The 19,567-nt window shown below is 42.2% G+C and overlaps 2 protein-coding genes across 9 annotated transcripts in view; one reads left to right on the plus strand and one right to left on the minus strand.

Annotated features, from left to right (window-relative positions):
- Positions 1-517: 517 nt before the first annotated feature.
- Positions 518-19,445, minus strand: SSNA1 (SS nuclear autoantigen 1). Of its 6 annotated transcripts, XR_005827537.1 has the most exons (3): positions 18,486-18,600; positions 14,842-17,503; positions 518-1,212 (listed from the first exon to the last, which is right to left on the minus strand). XR_005827537.1 is itself a non-coding variant. In XM_040591915.1 (2 exons), exon 2 carries the CDS (start codon positions 17,432-17,434, stop codon positions 17,090-17,092), a length of 345 nt encoding a protein of 114 aa, XP_040447849.1. In that variant the 5' UTR covers positions 17,435-17,503; positions 19,388-19,445; the 3' UTR covers positions 14,772-17,089. The 6 variants fall into 6 exon arrangements, 5 of the variants coding, with proteins under 5 accessions (XP_040447849.1, XP_040447844.1, XP_040447848.1 ...); XM_040591915.1 differs by lacking the exons at positions 518-1,212; positions 18,486-18,600 and adding an exon at positions 19,388-19,445 and having other exon boundaries at positions 14,772-17,503; XM_040591910.1 differs by lacking the exon at positions 518-1,212 and having other exon boundaries at positions 14,772-17,503.
- WAC (WW domain containing adaptor with coiled-coil) overlaps positions 18,674-19,567 on the plus strand; it is a 63,460-nt gene continuing 62,566 nt past the window's right edge. For 2 of the 3 annotated variants that reach the window (XM_040591907.1, XM_040591908.1), the window contains exon 1: positions 19,338-19,447. In XM_040591907.1, coding sequence (XP_040447841.1) covers positions 19,407-19,447 — 41 coding nt within the window. In that variant the 5' untranslated portion in view covers positions 19,338-19,406. Of the gene's footprint in view, positions 18,802-19,337; positions 19,448-19,567 lie in introns of those variants that run through there. The other variant, XM_040591909.1, reaches the window with a different exon arrangement.

Here is a 19,567-nt window from a genome sequence, read left to right on the forward strand (position 1 = left end):
TACCATCTGTGTTTCCAAAACTCTGAAGTTAATTTGTTGCAGACATTTCTGTATTTACTGTAAATGGACATATTTTGTGTTGCAAAACAACATGTTGCAATGATGAAAAATAACCTGAATACTCCCATCCAATTAACTCCAAAGGGTTTTCAACCTGAAAAAGTGTTTTGCATCACACAGCAAACCTATCTGGGTGGTTTTTTAAGTTAGTTTCATTTGTATATTGACAGCTGTTCACAGAGGAAGCTGAGAGGGGAAACTGTGAAGGAGTTGTGACTTTTATGACAGATTATTTTTTTCTGGTTATGAGACAAGTGTATTTTACAAATAGCTACTGTCTTGGTGAGAGGTTTCTTCAGAATGGACGACTCTTACAGGCTTTCCTGACAATCCATTCTTTTCATTGTTACCTGCTAAGCACTGTTGCTCCTTGCAGTTCATGTTAAATATAAGGCAGAATTTCATCAAAGTGTTTAATTTGAATTTAAAAAGAATTCAGAACATAATTCTGAGGTGATAAAAATGAGCATTTGCTTTAATATAGCATATCTGATAGGAAGCCAGGGGAACACAGTACTTCAACTGACAGCAGCTAAGCATTTTGATTTAAACTATGGCTGGAATTGAGCCATGAAATACAGATGGAAATGTAGATCTGAATTTCCCCAAAGTTCAGTAAGCATTTTGGGTCCATTACAAAGGTAAGTTTGGAACTAGATTTTAATTTACACTTTTTTGAAGACTATATAGAGTGTCCCCAGTCAAATGTTACCCCGTGAAATGCAAAAAGGGAGGCAACACTGGGAGGATGAGGCACAGTGATGCCGTGGTTTTATATTTAACTGCAAAGATTTAATATGTCTGTTTTTCTTGTAATGCTTGGCCTTTGAATGACTGAGACCTCATCCAGACATCAACTACTCCTGTGGCAGCAAAAATCCTCTTGAAGAGTTATCTTGTTTTTCTCCCAAATCCAGACAACTGGGTTATGAGAATGCAGAAAATGTGGAGTGATTTAGGCCAACGATGACGCAAAGAAGGGAGCCCCAGAAGGCAGCACCATGGCAGAGGGGACAACAAAGCTGGGCACTGTCACTGCTGAGACGAGTTCAGCTCAGAAAAATGTTTCTGGAATGCATATGTGATTCCTCATCCCCAGCTCATTGTTAGGGAGCTTAGATCAATACTGCTGCAGTGAAGATTCCCAATGAGCTGAAACAAAACAAAACATGCATTCATGGAGCATTGCCATTCTGGAGTATGCATTTCCCAGTTAAAATGAAGGTCAGTCATAAACTGCATCTCCAGTTCCCTTGGGTTTTCTCTCCCTCGCTCCATTTTGGCGGTTTAAGACCCCTTTGATATTTGAGCAAGGCCTTTCCCTTTGCACATCTGATCTTGATTACAGTTTATGGCAATGGTAATTCTTTACCTCCCCAAGGCAGCAATTTTGAGAAAAGGAAAAGCAAGTACAGTATGATTGTTTAGGAGAGAGGCACACTGTGTAGTGTTTTAACCATTTCTCCATTTTATAGCCATGTCTCTTCCCCACAGATTGCCCTTGCACACAGCAGCGCTAATATGGAGCTCTTCCTATGGGAATGCCCCATGTCCATCAGTGAAATCACTGTGTCAAGGCAGAAAAATTAGGTTATGTATTGAAACATTGACTTCTGAACAACACAGTTGTGGTTTGGATAAGTTTTTAGATGCTTTCTGTTTCTTGGTGAACAAAATAATCAGGTATCAGCAAGCACCAAAGCTTTCCTTCTGGCTACAAAGTGCAGTGGCCAGGTCTCAGGGGTTGCCCTCCCCACCTCTCTCCCACCTCACAAAATGAAGGGGAGTGTTCTTGCACAGTTTCTGGAATGCAGCTTTGTAAAAGAAGGGTAGATTTCCACATGGATCAACTTCGTGCCAGTCAGAATTGCGAATCTGCTAAGCCAAAAATACACCGAGGCGCTGCATGAAGGAACGGGATGGGTGAAACTGGGTCTTGCTCCTCTTCTCCGCATATGTGAAAGACAGAGGAAAATGTTCCAACCAAGCGTATCTTGAGAGCACTTGAGACAATGTCAGGGTGGCAGAAAATGTTGGATGCCAATTTGCTTTTTCCTATGGGTGGTATGAGGCATCTTGTTACAGGCAATTACAGTAAGATTTTTTCTGTCAATTTGTAATATATACTTAATTCTTTTATTGCTTTCACTGCTCCAGCTTAGTTATACAGTGAGCTCCTTGGTTTCATTGCGCTTTTCACAGAGCCTGCAATGTGGAGGGCTACTGAATATGAATAACTGCTCTTGAAACTCTGCACAGTCGATCTGCTCCTCAACAAAAAATATTCCTATAGACTCAGGGGGTGATTGACAAAATTATTTAATTGCCTTTCAGGCTCTACAAATGCCATCCTGTTAGCATACACAAGTGATGGGTATGGTTCCTTTCATAAAGGTGACCACAAACATCACACTGCGAAGTGCAGGCAGGAGGCAACCTTTTCAAGTTTGGTGTTTGATTCTGTTGCCTGGCAGAAACACAAGCAGAATTGCCAATGACTTGTTTGTTTGTTTGCTTGTATAATGCATTTTTAAAAGCTTACATATGTTTGTAAATATATCTACGTGCATTTTAAATGGGTCGTCCAGAGTTCCAGTAAAACTTTTCAGTTACATGCTATATTTTGTCATGACGATACCAAGGAAATACAATAAAACAAAGGATCTTCACAACATTTTCCCTGAAAGAAGAAAATTTCTGAACTCCTCATACATAAGCCTTTCCTAAAGGTAACACAAAACTTCCACAGTGCAGAAGAGGAACAAAGCTGTAGCAGCTCTCACTGTTCAGTGACACAGCGAACCTGCTCAAGTGTTTTGTAAGCCAAAATTTCCACTTAGCTAATGCTAAGGAAGGGTCCAACATGGGATTTTCCCCTTTCCTCTATTACTTTAATTTAGACTTTCAAACTTTCAGTATTAACTTGAAACACACAACTTCTGCAGAATACCATGTGAAGAAAAGAAGTGTTTATTGCATGTATCTGTACATTTTCACTGAGATGCAAAGGTTGAAGAGTAGGGGCCCACCAGCCCACCTGGGTAGCTGGGGGTGGGAGCATGAGCCAGCGGGGAGGCCCAGCACAGCACTGCGACCAGAGCCGGGTGGGTGCCCAGCCTGGGTGGCGAATGCTGCAGAAGGAGCGTGTTCCTTCTCTGTGTGTTCTCTCATAAATCAGCCTGATTATTCTAATGAGGAGAGCTGTGTCCCTCTGCTGTGAGCCCTGCTGGTTTACAGAGAGAGGAAAGTAAATAAAAAGGAACAATGCTGGCTGCTGCTGCAGGAGGGACCAGGGAGGGAGAACAATAGTCCTGACCCTCCTCCCCACCACCAGCCTCTTCGCAGGGAAGAAGCGGGATGGCTTCGTACACGCCCCTGGAGTTATTCCAGATCAGAACTGAAATCAGACGCTGCACTCGTCAGCATCTGCTGAAGGAAAAAGCAAGTAAAACAGAGAGAGCAGAGGCATGTTGTTTTCAAGGCTCTAAGAGAACGTTGCTACGGAAAGAGAAGAATGGGATACACAGCTTTGCAATGTCTGAGTAATGAATGCACTACAAATACCAACCTGAGCTCTAATGGCAGGATCAAGCCTTAGCTTTATGACTTTGGTTATTTTTTTTTTAGAGTAAAGAAGGTAGATTTCAGTCTTTGAGTTAAAACTCCAAGAATTTGTCTCTTAAAAAATGTATTTTGGTTCTTTTTCTTGCTCTCTATTTAAGTAGTCTTGCAATCATGATAACTAGAAACTTGTTTATTCCATAATGAAATTTTAGATTCTTATTTACTATGCAAATCTGGAAGCTGAAGCTTTAAGCAAACCACAAACTACCACGACATTTATTATAAAAATATGAAAGCCAAAATTATGTGCAGCCCTACTCATTGTTTTTTATATTTTTGTCATGTTCCCTCTTATTGCCACTTCTCTGTGATGAGTGAAACACATCATTCAGGTCTAGATCACTTATTATGATACCCACAAAACCTCCTTGCTATTCTTTGGACCAAATTAAAAGTGTTTGTCGAGAATAATTGTGGAATGGCATCAAAATTCATCTTCATTTTTCTGAGGATTTAATTATTTCTATTGTGATAAATTATTCTTCATCTTAGATACTAAATTTATATGCTTTAATAAAAAACATTTGAAAAATCAGACAATTCTGGCAGTTCTTGTAATGCTCTCCTCTCAGGAAAATTCCTCTGGATGTTCTCAGCAGCTTATCCTCTCTTTTTCAGTGTCAGTTTTACTAAAATGTCTTCATCCTGCCCTTTATACAGCATACTTACTTCTATCTTTAGCCCCAGTTCGATAAATTATTCCATTTCTTAATCCCATCTTCAGTCTCCAAGCTAGATGTTGTGATCATATTTTTGGCCTTTCAGACTCCAAAGCAAGCTCTGCAAATATTTGAAAACCCTTCTCTTCAGTAATTTTCTCATTTACCTTTCCTGTATTCATTTCCATGAGCTAAATATACTGTGATATTAGGAGATTTCCTAGACCAGGGGACCTCAAACTTTTTAACCAGGGGGCCGGCGCGCGGATGCAGTGGCAGGCAGTCATCTGCGGCTGCTTGGTTTCCCCCCCCAACCCCTGGTGGGGGGGTTCTGAAAATACCGGGAGCCAGATTGAGGACCCTGGGGGCCGTATCTGGTCCACGGGCCGCAGTTTGAGAACCCCTGTCCTAGACCCTCTTTCAGCCCTGAAACTGCTTGTTCCTCTAACGTTCCTGGTTTTGCCAAGTATCATGCCAGGCTGGTATTTCTTCTGGCAGAAGGGAGACCATGTACCACTGCTGGATGTGCTCTCTCCCAGGAGTCAGCAGCCTTCCCTTCCCCTGCCACCTGGTGGGGCTTTCCAGCTTCTGCTAGCCTGGAAGCTCCAGAGCTTGTCTCCAAACCACACCTTGCTCCATGACACCTGCAGATCACATTAAAGTTGGACTTAAAGGAGCTTCCCTGATACACCTGAGTAACACATAGTGACCGCAGAAAGGTGGGTGAACTTGTTAAAGATAGTAAGAGAAGAATTTAAATATTCATATAAAGACAGCAAATTGTGTGTTACAGCACCTACAACCATGGATTATAAGACTGCCTTTCTTAAAGCAATCATAATTGCATCTTATTTGATTGAAGTATAACATGGGGTGAAATTTTCAATAGGACTTTGACCATGACCAACCAGCTTCTAGCTTTCAAAAAGACATACATCAGACCAAGCACAATGTGGGAAATTGTTAAGTCATGAAAAATATCTAGAATTATTTATATTTGCATTTCTGAGCCTTTCATGTTACTTGCTTTTGTGTTTTCAACCTTTGAAGTTATATTTCTGTTTCTTGTAAAGGAGGGGAAGAAGAACAAAGAAAATGCCTTTATTTCAGGAGCCAGGCCTTTGAGAAATGCACCAAGAATCTTGAATCTTAAAAAGTCCAGAGCATTAGCAAGCAAAGCACAAGACCTACTAACTTTCAGTAAGCCTCGTGGCATAAAATCCTCTTGGGAACTTATTAAATTCTTCATATTATCTCAAAACTAGTTCCAGAATTTTAAAATTAGTTTTGTTACCTTCTTTGCTACCATACAGGACACAGCACTAGGATCAAAAGTTACAGACGTAGAAATTCAACACTTTGAAATTCAGTAACACTGCACAACTACTTTGGTTTTAGGGGCTTTGCTCATGCTAACGATATCATTTTAACTACAAATTAAATCATAACTTCCCAATGTAATAGAATCCCAATGTAATAGAATCCCAATGTAGCACCAAGTAGCTCGAGCAGCATGCACGCACACACATATATTTACTTTTACTTAAACTTCATACAGAGTAGAAACAAAGACTCCCAAGTCCTTCTGACAGCCTCAGTCTGAGCCTTCCTTGGATGTTTCTGTACAGCACTCACTGCCTTCATTTATTTAATTATGTACTCTTTCCCACCATTCACAAGATGGCACCTTGTCCCATGGTCCTTACAAAACAGACTGGCTTGTTCGTGTGCCATGGGAATGACTAGCTTGGGAAATGGAGGCTGGGCTGTGCTCTGAGTGTCCTGGCTCTGAACAGGTACCACACCTAAAATCTCTCCTGGATGAGATTATCCAGGAAATGTACTGTTAGCCAAAACAAATGATCTTCAATACCTCTTTGGCTGTGCTTTCCCACCAAACAACCAAATACAGAAGTTACTTAAATCAAAAACGTTCATGCAAGGCAATATGGGAAGTTCTAATTTAAATCCATAGAAGTCAAGTTATACTTTGTTGTGTTTGGTTGCTGCTGACTTCACCAACACCTGAAACTATAATGTATGTACCATCATAATCTAAGTTAAAAGGTCATCTTTATGTCTGAGAACAAAGCTTCACTCTAGCTACACCAGTGTAATCGTACATAATGTAATAATACATGGCATACTAAGCCAGTGAAAAGGACTTTTAACTAAGTTATAGACAAATTTCATACCGATATAAGCACCAATGTGCACTGCTTCATTAAGCTCATCTAAAATAAAAAACTGATTTTAAAATTAACTAGTCTGAGACTAAAAATCTGTGTTTTGGACAAGCAGTACTTGCAACCAAGAAACTGCACACAAGAGTGCAGCTACTGGAAGGGTAATTGGTCCGCAATGACAACCAAACACAGCATTTTGTTGTTTCTCCTTTCCCTTCAATGGCTGCTGGCTTTCAGAATTTGCATGATGAAAATTTTTTTCTGAAGAAAAAAGTAAAGCTCCCATGAGGCAGCTTTAGCTGCCTCCCACATGGAATTGGCTTTTCTTAGAGCAAGTTATCCCATTTATTATTATTCATACCATTAAACAGAAAGAAAATTCTTTCCCTGCTCAGCCCAGTAATGATGTAGGAGGGAGCAAATTAAAAAAAAAGGGGGGGGGGGGGGAGGAAAAAGCCTTCTTACTTGCTAATTTTGCACGCAACCCTGCTCAATGCAGACCAAGGCTGACAATTTTGTGCTTTTGTGCTTTTCCTTCTCTTTGATGGAGGCCAGTACCAGACACTGCTCTGCCCCAGGTTTTTTCACTACATTATCAGAAGCCTGCCCTTTCTTTGTTAGGCACAAAATGATGCATGCTAATAAAAGAAAATAGAATTTGTCTGGTCTGGAGGAGCCAGTTTGTCACCAAGACCTTGCTATCAGTAAATAAAAATAGAAAGCTTTTTGCAAACCACCAGAATTTTAGCCAGTGTGAAAATAACTGAGACACTGTCCTCTTACAAAAACTATGTTTGCATTCAGTCATCCTGGACAGCAGGAAAACCAGTTGTGCCTTATAACATTATAAAAGTCTGTGCAGACACTGTTGTTACCCAGAGATTTCACAGCATGCAGACTTTTAATTGTCTCTCCTTCCTCTCTGCAGATGAAGGCATCTGGAATGTTTTCTCTAGTGAACCTTACTGGGGAATATATTAGTTTGTAAAATAGAGCAGGATTACAAAGAAAACTGCTGAATACATATGATGTCTTGACCTAACTTTTTACAAGTAGCCTTACTGTGAGCATACTCCACTCTATCTTAGCACGTGTTTATTATTTTGCAATATAGGTCATATTCAGAGCTTTGAAGAACTATATAGCTGACCTGTAACAGCTTCCTCAATGAGATCACTGATCTGCAAGCTCCAGCATTAATATTCCTTTTTCCTCTTTTTAATTTCAGGTTATAGTGAGTTTGTTTTCTCAAACACAGTGCAATACTTTCTGAAACAAACTCACATCACTGCACATAGCCTTAATATTAATTAAAGTACACCATCCCATACAGACTTTCTTTATTTGCAGAAGACTATAAACAAAGTTTGCATTTGCTAGAATAAGGACAGTCTCATTGATAAACATAGTAAATTTCTGTTCCTTAACCTCCACAGCATATCAGGAATATCACATTCCATCCACCCATCACTTCAACCTACAAGTATTTTTAGGATGGGTTTTTCATAGGATGAAACTCCTCTCAGATCAGGCATCCATTGTTTTACTACTATATAATACTCTTACCTCACCCAATCATAACTTTTGTGGCACTATCAATCTGAATGAAATCTGTTTAACTTCGCAAAGAATTTTTCCAAGTGTGCCAGACCATGTCTGGACAATAGTATGATACTAAAAGTATCTCCGATCCACCACGTGGCATAACAGCAGCGTGTTTCTGTCGGTATCTTGGGGTAACTAGAACCATGGTAAGCAAGGGGCTAGGAAATAGGGGCAACAAAAGCTGTTGCAGCAGGAAGAGGATAGGGCTACAAATGAGAGTTTATACAGTAGCAAGCCTGTGGGGGCTGCTGAAAGCAGAGGGTACACAACCTAAAACAAGTTGTCAATGACCAGCCTATTTCAATCGTCCTTTCTAATAGCAGACAGTACTGAAATATTAGGACAGGATTCTACCAAGAACATATTTTTATATTTTTTTGATGTGTACATATATGCATTTATTGTGATACACGAAATAAAGTAATACTGCTACCAGCTGCCACCTGCCCTAGATTAAAATAGGTTTTAATCTGAATTCAGCTTCTTTTCTCTATAAAAGAGCCCTATTCATCCCTATCACCACAGTTCCTGACTTGCCATGCTATTTCAATTCCATTAACCCAAAATGAGCTGTGGTGGAATATGGATGCCACACAGCCTGTTGCTGTTACATGCAGCTGGAATGCTGTTACGTGTCCTTACGCTGTTACAGATTGACTGGAATTCAGATCCTCCACTGTGTTTAAACACCAAGGAGCCTCGATGTCTAGAAAACTCTTAAAGGGTGTTGGTACAAATACCTGGTGGTCTTACATAGACTAGCATAAGGTAGTAAGAAACCTGAGAAAAACGAGACAAAACAGCAAAGTCTGTCATGATAAGCTATCTGAACAAGGTTATCCTTGCGAAAGGTAATTATTTAGCAACTATAATTAAAAGTTCTGCTCTTCTGACATATCTCCTACAGTCAGCTCCCAAACGCCTGTGAGTAGGGACTTGGAGAGAGCAGGTCTGGAAAGTAAGAGTAGCTGCTTTGGAGCTGAGATACTTTATTGTGAGGGGTGTATCCATGGAGAAATGAGTAATAATTTCAAACATCATGACGCTGCATGCAATGTGAAGTGAGTGACAGCAAAAAAGTATGCATCTAGTCAATACCAAGCCCTTCCCCCAGCACACAGGTTGAGAATACATAATCCAGTTGGTTCATGTCAGACACCAAACAGGACATGAATCCCTGGGAAGCAGTCCAAGTCAGACTTTTTCAGCCTCAGCTGAATGCTAAGGCCTCCATTCCCAGACCTGTACCAGATTTGGGGCAGATAACTACTGAGTCTCACGGTCTATCCAGCGGGATAAAGACACTAACATTCTCTGTAAGGTACTTTGTGATCTGTTGATTGGAAGCACTTGTTTATATATATCCTATATAAATATATATACACGTATATACTCAGCATTTTAAAACTGTTAAAAAACAAAAGCAGCATGGCATAAAAGCAAACCTTGTTTGAGTTAAATTGCTGCTGTAGAGGTAGTTTCTTTCTGACATTCCCAAAGACCCATATAGTCACATGCACAACAGGAATGTGTATGGCAGAGTGCCAGGGGAGGCCTCAATGGAATACTTCATTAAAAAACAAACAAATGAAAAACTGAAAGTACATTCCTAATGGAACAAGCAACACTTGTTGCAAATCATTTGAACTACTAAGAGGAGCCACAAAACTTGCAACTTGACTGAAGGATTAGACAGCATTTGTGCAGGAGCTTGGTGTACTATGCAGTGAATACAAACCACTTACATGCTTGTGGGTTTCAGTGGAACTTGCGCATCTGTATTTTTGAACTTGAACAATTTGAATCTAAAGCAAGAACGCTTTAGGCTTCAGCGAAAAGCCCCTAGAGGGAATGGGATTTTAAATAAATATCCTTCTTGTGGAGTCATATCTAAAGCTGCATGTCACTAAAACACAGTTAACATTCCTTGAGTTTCAAGAACAGAAACAGGTTACACTTTTCATGACTCTTGAGTGCACAAAATTTCATAAGTGCGTCCACATGGTTGATTGCTCTTTGGCAGGGCAAATTAACCCTTGCTGAGCCCAGTACTGCAGCAGCTACACTGCTTCCAGCTATACCCGAGTTCCTGCATTTAAAGATAATCTGGTTGCAATCAGGTATCACATTACTTGTCACTGACAACATGGACAGCATTTTCTTTTTTTCAGCTTGCTTCAGTGGACCTTGCAACAGTGAACTATGACCATTATAACTACTCAGTTTAAATTGTCTCACAACTCTTTACCATGAGCCAGACTAACAACGATGCTCCTCTCTTTTCACAGATGGGTAGTCTCTACTAAAAAGGCAGCTCCTCTTTTGCCCCATGCGCCCCTTCACACTAGCAACAATTCCTGAGGAGGTACAAGTGTTTAATAAGTACCTTGGGTTTGTCGATTACAGCAAGTAACTCCACTTACTATTGGACAATAAGCAGCATAAGTCTCTATTAGGATTTCTGTTATTGAACAACTGCCTAAGCATAAGAATTACTGCTAGGATTTTTGTTTTCAAACACCTCACAGAATACAATTCAGACCTCAATACTAACTATATTTAAAAAAAAAATGTATCATGAGTGTCTAACTGTCAGGCCAATTTTCAACTTCAAGTGTTCTTACTTTGTAAGGAAAGATGCTTTAAAAAAATTAAAAGCTTGCAGAATATGAAAAGGATTTTGTCTCTGGAACCAAGACAGACACATGCCTGGTCAGAATGGGTCTCTAAGTTGTATCAACTTGTTAATAATGATATAACAACAAAAAGAGAGTACTACAAATAGTAATTTTATCTACTTCCGAATAGATAGGGTGATTCAAAAGCACTCAGAAAAATTTGCTATTTTTTTTTACTGTGTTTACAGAATCACAGAATGGTCAGGGTTGGAAGGGACCTCTGGAGATCATCTAGTCCAACCCCCTGCTAAAGCAGGTTCACCTAGAGCAGGTTGCACAGAATTGTGTCCAGGCAGGTTTTGAATGTCTCCGGAGGAGACCCCACAGCCTCTCTGGGCAGCCTGCTCCAGTGCTCTGTCACCTTCAAAGTACAGAAGTTCTTCCTCACATTCAGATGGATTAACTAAATCAACTACACTAAGTGGTTTAAAAAAGTTAAGTTACAGATCTGTCGTGTACTATGATGGAAATATTTTAGTGTTCCCATATACCACATATGAATGAAAAACCTCAAGATCTTTTACAAGAGCTCTCACTGGAGCATGAGAACCTACGCATACAAAGCTGAAAAAATAGCAGCTCTGAAGAGTTAGCGTTAAAATGCTCCATAACCAGTGTATTCAGTATCATACTTTGGAATCATGATCAATCCCACCTCCAGAAGGAGGCTGGTAATGACTTCTCTCAAATGCTTTTTCTTGAATGTGATCTCTGACTCCAGGTCCCCATTTTCCTCCAGTGCAGAGAAATCCTATTCCAAGAGTAACACCTTCCCATTTATGATGTTTAATTTGAACTGACTTAAAAATACTACCAGCTTTGAATGACGTAGCAAGCCCACTGCTTGCTATGATCAAAATGCAAAGATTTAACACCAATTATTTTCAATGCCACTGCTAAATAAGATATCCAAGTTGGTACTAAAATTTACTAATTTACTGTAGTGGTTACTGCTGCATATGGACAGTCTAGTCTTGTACAAATAAAAAAAAAAAATGCAAATTGTTCCACCCCACAAGACCTTGTGAAACTACTTTTGAAACCACTACAAAATGAACGTGTTTTATTAGGTCCACTTCTAACATCACGTCATTGTAAAATCAAACTACCACACTAAACTACTTTTCACACAAATCCTATAAGCCAGGGGTCCTCAAACTATGGCCCGTGGGCCAGATACAGCCCCTCAGGGTCCTCAATCCGGCCCCCAGTATTTTCAGAACCCCCCTGCTGGCGGTTGGGGGGGGGAAACCAAGCAGCCACAGATGACTGCCCGCCACTTCATCCACGCACCGGCCCCCTGCTAAAAGTTTGAGGACCCCTGCAGTATAAGCTAAATCTATGAATGACCAAATAACATATAGCTCCCTTTTCTACAAGCCTGAACCTCTCCATCATGCTTTATTAACAGCTAACATGGAAGTAAGTTGTCTCACCTTGCACACATCTGTTTTTTACAGCTAGATATTGAACTAAACTTCATCTGAAAACCAGTTGAGGAAGACAACTATCAAGGACTACCTTGGGGCAACTGAAATTAAAAACAGATTTATAAAGCAGTTCAGGGGCAATGAACAAAAACCGTACTCCCAATTTAAAACAAGCATAGAACAGTCACCTGAGAAGTGGCCGCAGTGCCTGACTGCCCCTCTCCCACCCATCCCAGCAACACAATAGACACTGACAAAGCCATCAGTGTACAAACTAAACCAAAGGTTAATCTGCCTTTCCACCAAGAGGGGAAAAAAAAGAAGATATGTGTATCTATATTTAAAAACACAGACATACAGAAAAAACAAAGGTAAATGACCATTCTGATTTTAGGAAAACTATCTATAAATCTATCCGTTAAGAAAAAAAACCCAACATAAACAAATCCACAGTAAAAAAATCTATTGATTCTTCTTCACTTGCTACTGAAGAGGAAAAAAATTATTAAAATAATGAACTGTTTTATCTAGTTCTTACATAAAAAAACCCCAAAGCCCAGGATCTACTAATAGTTAAGGATAATTTCAGCAACCGCCGCAAGCTACATCTTTTAGCTCAAACTTTTAACAAGCAAAATCATCTAAGGAATAAGATACTGGTCTTCTGCACAGGACTCATCTACACAACGAATTTGTGTAGACGTTTGACCCTTTTGCTAACAATCTTCTGAATGATCTTGTTCCAGAATTAAGAGCACCTTGTTCCATTTAGCTTAACCCAGTTAACCCATTCGGAGTAAGACACACACAAGAGCTAGATGGAATTGAGATCCTTGATTCTGAAATTGAAATCCAAGACCCCAGTCATCTGGGTTTAGATTATAGCTTGCTTCGTTGTTTGAATGGACAATTCTTAGGGTGTTTGAAGATGCCGAATCTTCCTAGTCTGCAGACTTCCTAGTCTGAGGAAACAAATCTTTTACATTCACCAAGAGCCAAAAAATTGCCATCCCTCTGCCTATATTCTCCAAGTCAATCTGACATACAGGCAGAGTACGTCTAATACACTGACAGAACTTAGGGTTCTTTATAAAACCCAAGTAGTTCATAGATGAGCTACCAGGGTAGGGAACAACAGTACGCATCCTGCGTGAGCCTGGTAGTACACTTACCCAGCAAACAGGTGGCTCAGACTCCATGTCTTCCTGCTGGAACTGGCCACTGTGCAGCTGAGCATGCCAGTGTGTCCAGAAAGGAATAAAAGGCAGAAAGAGGAAGCAATGTATTGTTCTTTCTCTTTCTCTCTCTCTATATATATATATAAAGCTACATAATTTTTAGTATATGTAGTATAAAAATATATACGTAGTATAAAACTACATAAAATGTAGGTTGCCTCTGTAGTTTGTCAGTGGACTTAAAAAGTGGCGCGGGGGCAGCGGCCAAACTTCAGGTGACCCTCAGACGATTTCTAAAATTTGATTTATTGGGTAGCAGGAACTGTAGGCAGTAGCTCAGTACAAGCACACTTAAAGCAGACAGAAATTAAGAGGAAGGCCACCTCTCTTATCAATCCTCCACTCATGTTCCAGTTTCCCCGAATCAGGACTCCACATCCATACTACTTTACTTTTCACCCCCAAAATTAGGGCGCACCCCAATCCACTCACCTCCAGCCCTGTAAGGTGATTAGCAGAAACTGCATGTGGGGAGGTATCTCAATTGAAAGGTAATCATCTCTGCAGGCAGTTACAGATTGTGGGTGACTACTTGTGTATGGGACTTCAACCATTGGTTTGTATAATCACCTCCACACTGAAAATTACTTCAAAATACCACCCCCAGCTGTTTCTCTGGTAACCACCAAACTCTAGCGTACATAGTAAACTTAGTTTACTTGGCAGGAGTCAACACTTAAAGGATTTGAAAAGCCCGTTGACGACTACAGTTGTATATGCTAGGTACATATTTAAGAAGTATTACTATACAAGCTGGGAATCATCATCTCTCTTCCAGTTATGTTCTCTTATTTGGAAACAAGGTACAGGTGCCACTCCAAAAATTCAGGAAATCAGAACAGTACTCTAGATGCATTTCACTGGAGCTTTGAATCAAGCACAGGTAGGAGTTTCAAAAACTGTGTCTCCTCACATACCAAAAGAACTACAAGATATTTGACACAGCACTTTAGGCACTAAACTAACTTTTGTCATTAAATCTCCTAGACTGTAAGCACTCGAGTACATAACTGGATCTAGTCCAGACAGTTACACCAAATCAACATAAAAAATTAAGCCTTATAACCTGCCTTATTTCAGGCAAACTTTCTGTTACAGGCCAGCCCTACAAAGCTGCTATAATCTGCAAATTATGATTTCTGTTGTAGCAATACTGTGCATTAGTTTAGTTTCCGTATCTTCTATTCTAAACAAACTAAAGCTTTTTAAGAAAAGCTTTTTATGTCAAAACTTATACTACCTGAAAAAGCAGTGAAAAAGGTTTATCACTTCAATAAAAGGACACAATAGGTTCATTTGGGTCAATACAGAGTATAATGGTAAGAGTTATTTTTGAGTAACAACTCTGCAGGTGCACTTACCTCACAATAACTGCCACACCTGGGAGTTATTCTACAAATAGGCAAGCCCTAGAGATAATATTGCTTTCTATTTGTGAATCTGAATTTAAACAGAAATTTTACAGATTGGGATTACTGAATGTGTTTCTAACAAGATTTCAACATTACAGTTGAAAGCTGGGAGGCCCCAGTGTATGTAAATACTAGCCAACAGTTACATTTTCCCCTGAGTTCTGTAACATATAAAGTTCAAACATCTCCAGTATTTTAGTTTTGACCCTGTAAAAGCTACACTTACACATAATAATGGTCATGAAATAGACTTCTTTAAAGGCTTACAAAGCTTCCCTTAAAACTTCTTCAGTTTTAACAGCCTCAGTAGAGAAATATGAGGCATTATTTATAATATATGCTTATTCTAAGGCAAACAAACCTGTAATTTAAAAAAAGAAATTAACTGTACTGTTCTCTATAAATGAGCTGATACAATTTTTTTTTCACAGACAATTTAAAGTTCCCTTGAAATAATATGCAGCAGTTTACATATGCAACTAAAAAAAACCCTAAAGAGTAAAGATCAAGGACTTTTTTTTTTAATACCTTTTCCTGAGTCTTCCTATTTTGATGTAAATTAATGACTACTACCAGACTAAGGGAAGAGAGAATGTCAAGAAACATCCAGTCAAATAAATCACTTTTTTGCTACTAAAAAATAGCAATTTTTTTGTTTTTCACTTCAATATAAACAAGGTGTCCTGAATACCACAGTACTACAACAATAGCTGTACCCTTGAGATTATCTAATTTTATCACCTCAGCATTACTTGAGAGAAGGCAGCAGAAATGCTATACAATTAAATTGCTGATTAGCTCAGTCACGCTAATCCCTGATGTAGCATGGCAACTGGAAGAACATAAAATCTGCTTCTTATTATTGGTGAAGAGCTATTACTGAAACTATTCATATCTACATACCCTTTATACTTGCACCTGAGACACACAGTTAAAAAGATTACAATTGCACATCTTTCAGTTTAGTTAATTGGTATAGAATGAAGATCTGACTACAAGATACAGCTTAGAAATGAAGTTACTGCTGTAACACATGAATAAGCAGAACAAAATGTGTCTGTATGTACACACAGTTACAGTAACTACTAGAAATAGGAAACAGGATTAAACTGAGATTTGTGCCATGCTGTTACCTCCTCCATGATCTCTAAATGAGGTTCTATTTTAACTTCATCTGTAAGAATGCCTGACAGCTGCAAGCTACTTCTCACCATTCCCTGTTATTGTTCACTACTCTTTACAATCTTATTATAATCACTCAATAGATCTGTATAGAGCTGAAGAGCACTATAAATAGTTTCCAGAAGTTTGTTATTGGCTTTTACTTAAGTTCATCTTCTTTGGCCTTGTATTTAATGTAGTATTTTGGCTGGACCCTAGTAGATTTTTCAGGACTTCCAGGCACTATTGAAATACGCTCACCTTTTCCTTACCCATAAAGTGGATGAGTTGGTCCAAGCTCACGTAGTATAGCTGCTTGCAGTGCTGTGCCCTTCACATGGTACGCACACAGTTGCACCAAAACCTGTCTTTCACTACAGTTTGCCTCCCTTCTAAACAAGGCTTTGGAGTATAGCTTCAGAAGATGCATGAACCACAGTCCTACGGTTTAAGCCTCCACGCCCTGCATTAGTCATGTTTTCTCACCTTATCCCTCTATTATTCCACTTAAGTAAGAGATGATTGTAAACAGGAGCTGTCTTTGTGCATGCATCACAGAGACAGAACTCTAAACTCCTAGAGAAGGCTAAACAGTTTCTATTTGGCCCCTGACAGTAAAGCCTAAGCACCTGTAAAGTGAAAAGTAGTAGAATCTACTCTACTTGCATCCACTAGTTTTCAATTAAACAGGAATTTACTGGCAGCCATCTGAAGCTGACCAATAAAATACATCATTTTTCTCCTGTCCTCAGAATAGCCTTGAAGCATCACCATGTCAAAACTGACAGTCTCACATCTGCCTCAACTACCTTATTTGCAGTATAGTATAGTGTTTAAGTAATTAATTTTTTTTTAATAGCAAAACAGCAACTTTATTTCATCTATTTTCTGGTGCATTTAAAAATAGTAATACAACATACAGAAACGTTGAAAGAAAATCCCTCTCTGCTTATACTGTGCTTGTAAGTTTTTGTGGCTAACCACGTTTCTCACCTACTGGAATTATAGCACTGTGGATTCCAAACATTTGACCGTTTCAAGTTACATTGGTTTTCAGTTCTGGTGTATGCTTTAGGCTTCCCACTTCTTTCTTCAGGACATTAAGTAAAGTTCTAGAACTATCCAAAATCTTCACGTAAGCAGCTTCAGTTTCAGCAAGAATTTTATCAAGCTCATTCCGTGAAGCTACCTTTTGAGCCAGGTTTTCACATACACACTGAAGTTGTTTGCTCAGGACTTGGATTTGATGCTGGAGTCTTTTTTTTTCTTCTTTCGCTTCCTGGATTTGTTTGTTCAGCTCTTCTTTTTGCATACATAAGTCTTCAATGCATTTCACTAGTTCATTATTGTAACCCTGAAGAACGGCTCCCTGCTGAGTCATCCTCCACTCCCCTCTCTGGGCTCTGCCACTGCTCCCTGAAGTCCTCTCTCAGCAGCAGTCTTCTGTGCTCTAAAAAAAAAAAACCAAAACCCCCAAACAAACCCCAAACACAACAAAAAAAAAGAAAGAAAAATTCTGTAAGAGAGTCAGCATGACCAATGCTATGCTAGCAGACAGAGCCGCAGGGAATGCTGCTCAGTTTAAGGTTAACGTGCTAGTTCAGAGTTATGCCACATCCCTTTTCAGGAAGGGGCAGGACAAAACTGGGCACCCACGCCATACCTTTACTGAAAGCTCCTCTCTCCTATGATACCCTCATGCCTATGCTCAACGCTGGTATCAACATACTTCTATTATGGTTTATGATATCCTAAATACCATTCTGAATTGATGACGCTTTGTACCTCAGATTTCGAGGGTTCGGTCAGAAATAACGAAACGACCCTTTCCCCGAGAGAAGGCTCAGCTGTCACCGCCGGCAGCACCCCCGGCCTCTGCCGACGGGAATCCTCCTCGCCAGCCGAGCGCCAGCATCCACCTCGCCGGGAGAGCGCGGGGCACCCGAAGCCAGTCCATGGGGCGCTGCTGGCCGCTCATGGGCGCCGCGATGACAATGTCACGCGTGTGTCGAGACGCGGACGAGCCGCTCGGTCGCCGGAGGCAGCCGTTAGCGCCCCTCACCCACCGCCGGCCGCCCCCCCCCCCGCCCCGGCGGCGATTTCACCGCGCCCGGGCCGTTCCGCCGCCTGCGCCTCGCTCCCTCAGCGACCGGGGCTGCAGCTGCCTGGCGGCGCTTCTTCAGGGGCCGGGGGCAGGGCCTGGCCCCGCGGCCGCCGCCTCCCCAGGGACATTTTAACAACCTCTTCACCGCCGAGCGCTTCCTCGCAGAAGACGATCCGTACACAAAATGGCTCCTGCCTATACATCAAGTCCCTGGGCGGAAGGGGAGGAGGGGGTAGGTAAGAGGAGACCTTCCCTTTCCTATCTCGCGGCCGGGCGCCGCTTCCCCCCGCCCCGCCGCTTCTCTCGCAATTCCCCCTGTTGCCCCCACCTGCCTGGCGTTCCCGCCCTGTCGGCTCGCACCAGAAAGCGGCTTGGCCTGCCCCGCCGCGGCCCTGCTCCTGCTCGGCCCGGCCCGCCCGCGCAGGGGAGCGAGGCGAGGCGCGGCGCGGCCCCTGGGCGGTGGGGGCCCCCCTCGGCCAATCAGCCAGGCGCGCCCGGCCAACGGCTGCTCCGACCGGCAGTGAGTGCCTCGGAGCCGCCGTGTGAGGGGTCACGGAAATACCCGAGCGTTTCCGAGCGCGGCACCGCCCTGACGGGAGCGTGAAAACATCGCTACGGAAATAACCGATGTTTTCCGAAGACAGGTAGCGTTCGGGAGAGGAGGACGAGGCGGGCCGGCCGGTGGGAGGGGGAGGGAGGGAGGAGAGTTACGGAACGAGCCGATGTTTGCCGAAGGGAGAGACTGAAGGGCGTTGGGCTCGGCGAAGGCAGCCGATGTTTCCCGAAGGCAGAGTCGCCCGAGAGCAAAGGGGACAGAGGGGACGGAGCATGTCGGAAAGAGCCGAAAAGAGCCGACGTTAACCGAGCGCGGCGTCGCCCGAGTTTCCCGGATGTAGTTGGAGGAGCGGCGGCGGCGGCGGGCGCAGCGGGGGGAGGAGGCGGCCGCGGCAGCAGCAGCAGCGGCGGTGGCGGCGACGGCGGCGGAGTCCGTGCTCCCGGAGTGTCTCAGCGCGCGCGGGGCCGAGTTCCTGGCGTCTCCCCTCTCGCTGTGCGCGGAGGAGATGGGCCCGTGAGCGCTGCTCCCAGCCGACCTGCCTGAGCCGCCCCCTCCCTCCCTTCCCCCCTCCCTGCCCCCGGTCGGCGGCGAGGCGGAGCGCTGCCTCCCCCTCCTCCCCCCTCGGCGCCTGTGGCCCGGCCGCGGCCGTCCCCTCCTGGTCCCCTCACACTCACACACACAGGCCGGGCATTGATGGTAATGTATGCGAGGAAACAGCAGAGACTCAGTGATGGGTAAATCCCTTCCTCCTCTTCTGGCCCCTGGCCCCGCGGGGGTCTCCCCCTCCCCTCCGCCATGTTTGGGCCCCCTTCCCCGGTGGCCGGTAACGGTTGTTCGCTAACGTCTCTCTTTCT

Source organism: Falco naumanni, chromosome 4 (assembly GCF_017639655.2).
Source record: "Falco naumanni isolate bFalNau1 chromosome 4, bFalNau1.pat, whole genome shotgun sequence".
NCBI classification, from domain to species: Eukaryota; Metazoa; Chordata; class Aves; order Falconiformes; family Falconidae; genus Falco; species Falco naumanni.

Excerpts from the sequence above, each read along its gene's own strand:
- SSNA1 (XM_040591915.1), bottom strand. The coding sequence starts at position 17,434 with ATGACTCAGCAGGGAGCCGTTCTTCAGGGTTACAATAATGAACTAGTG.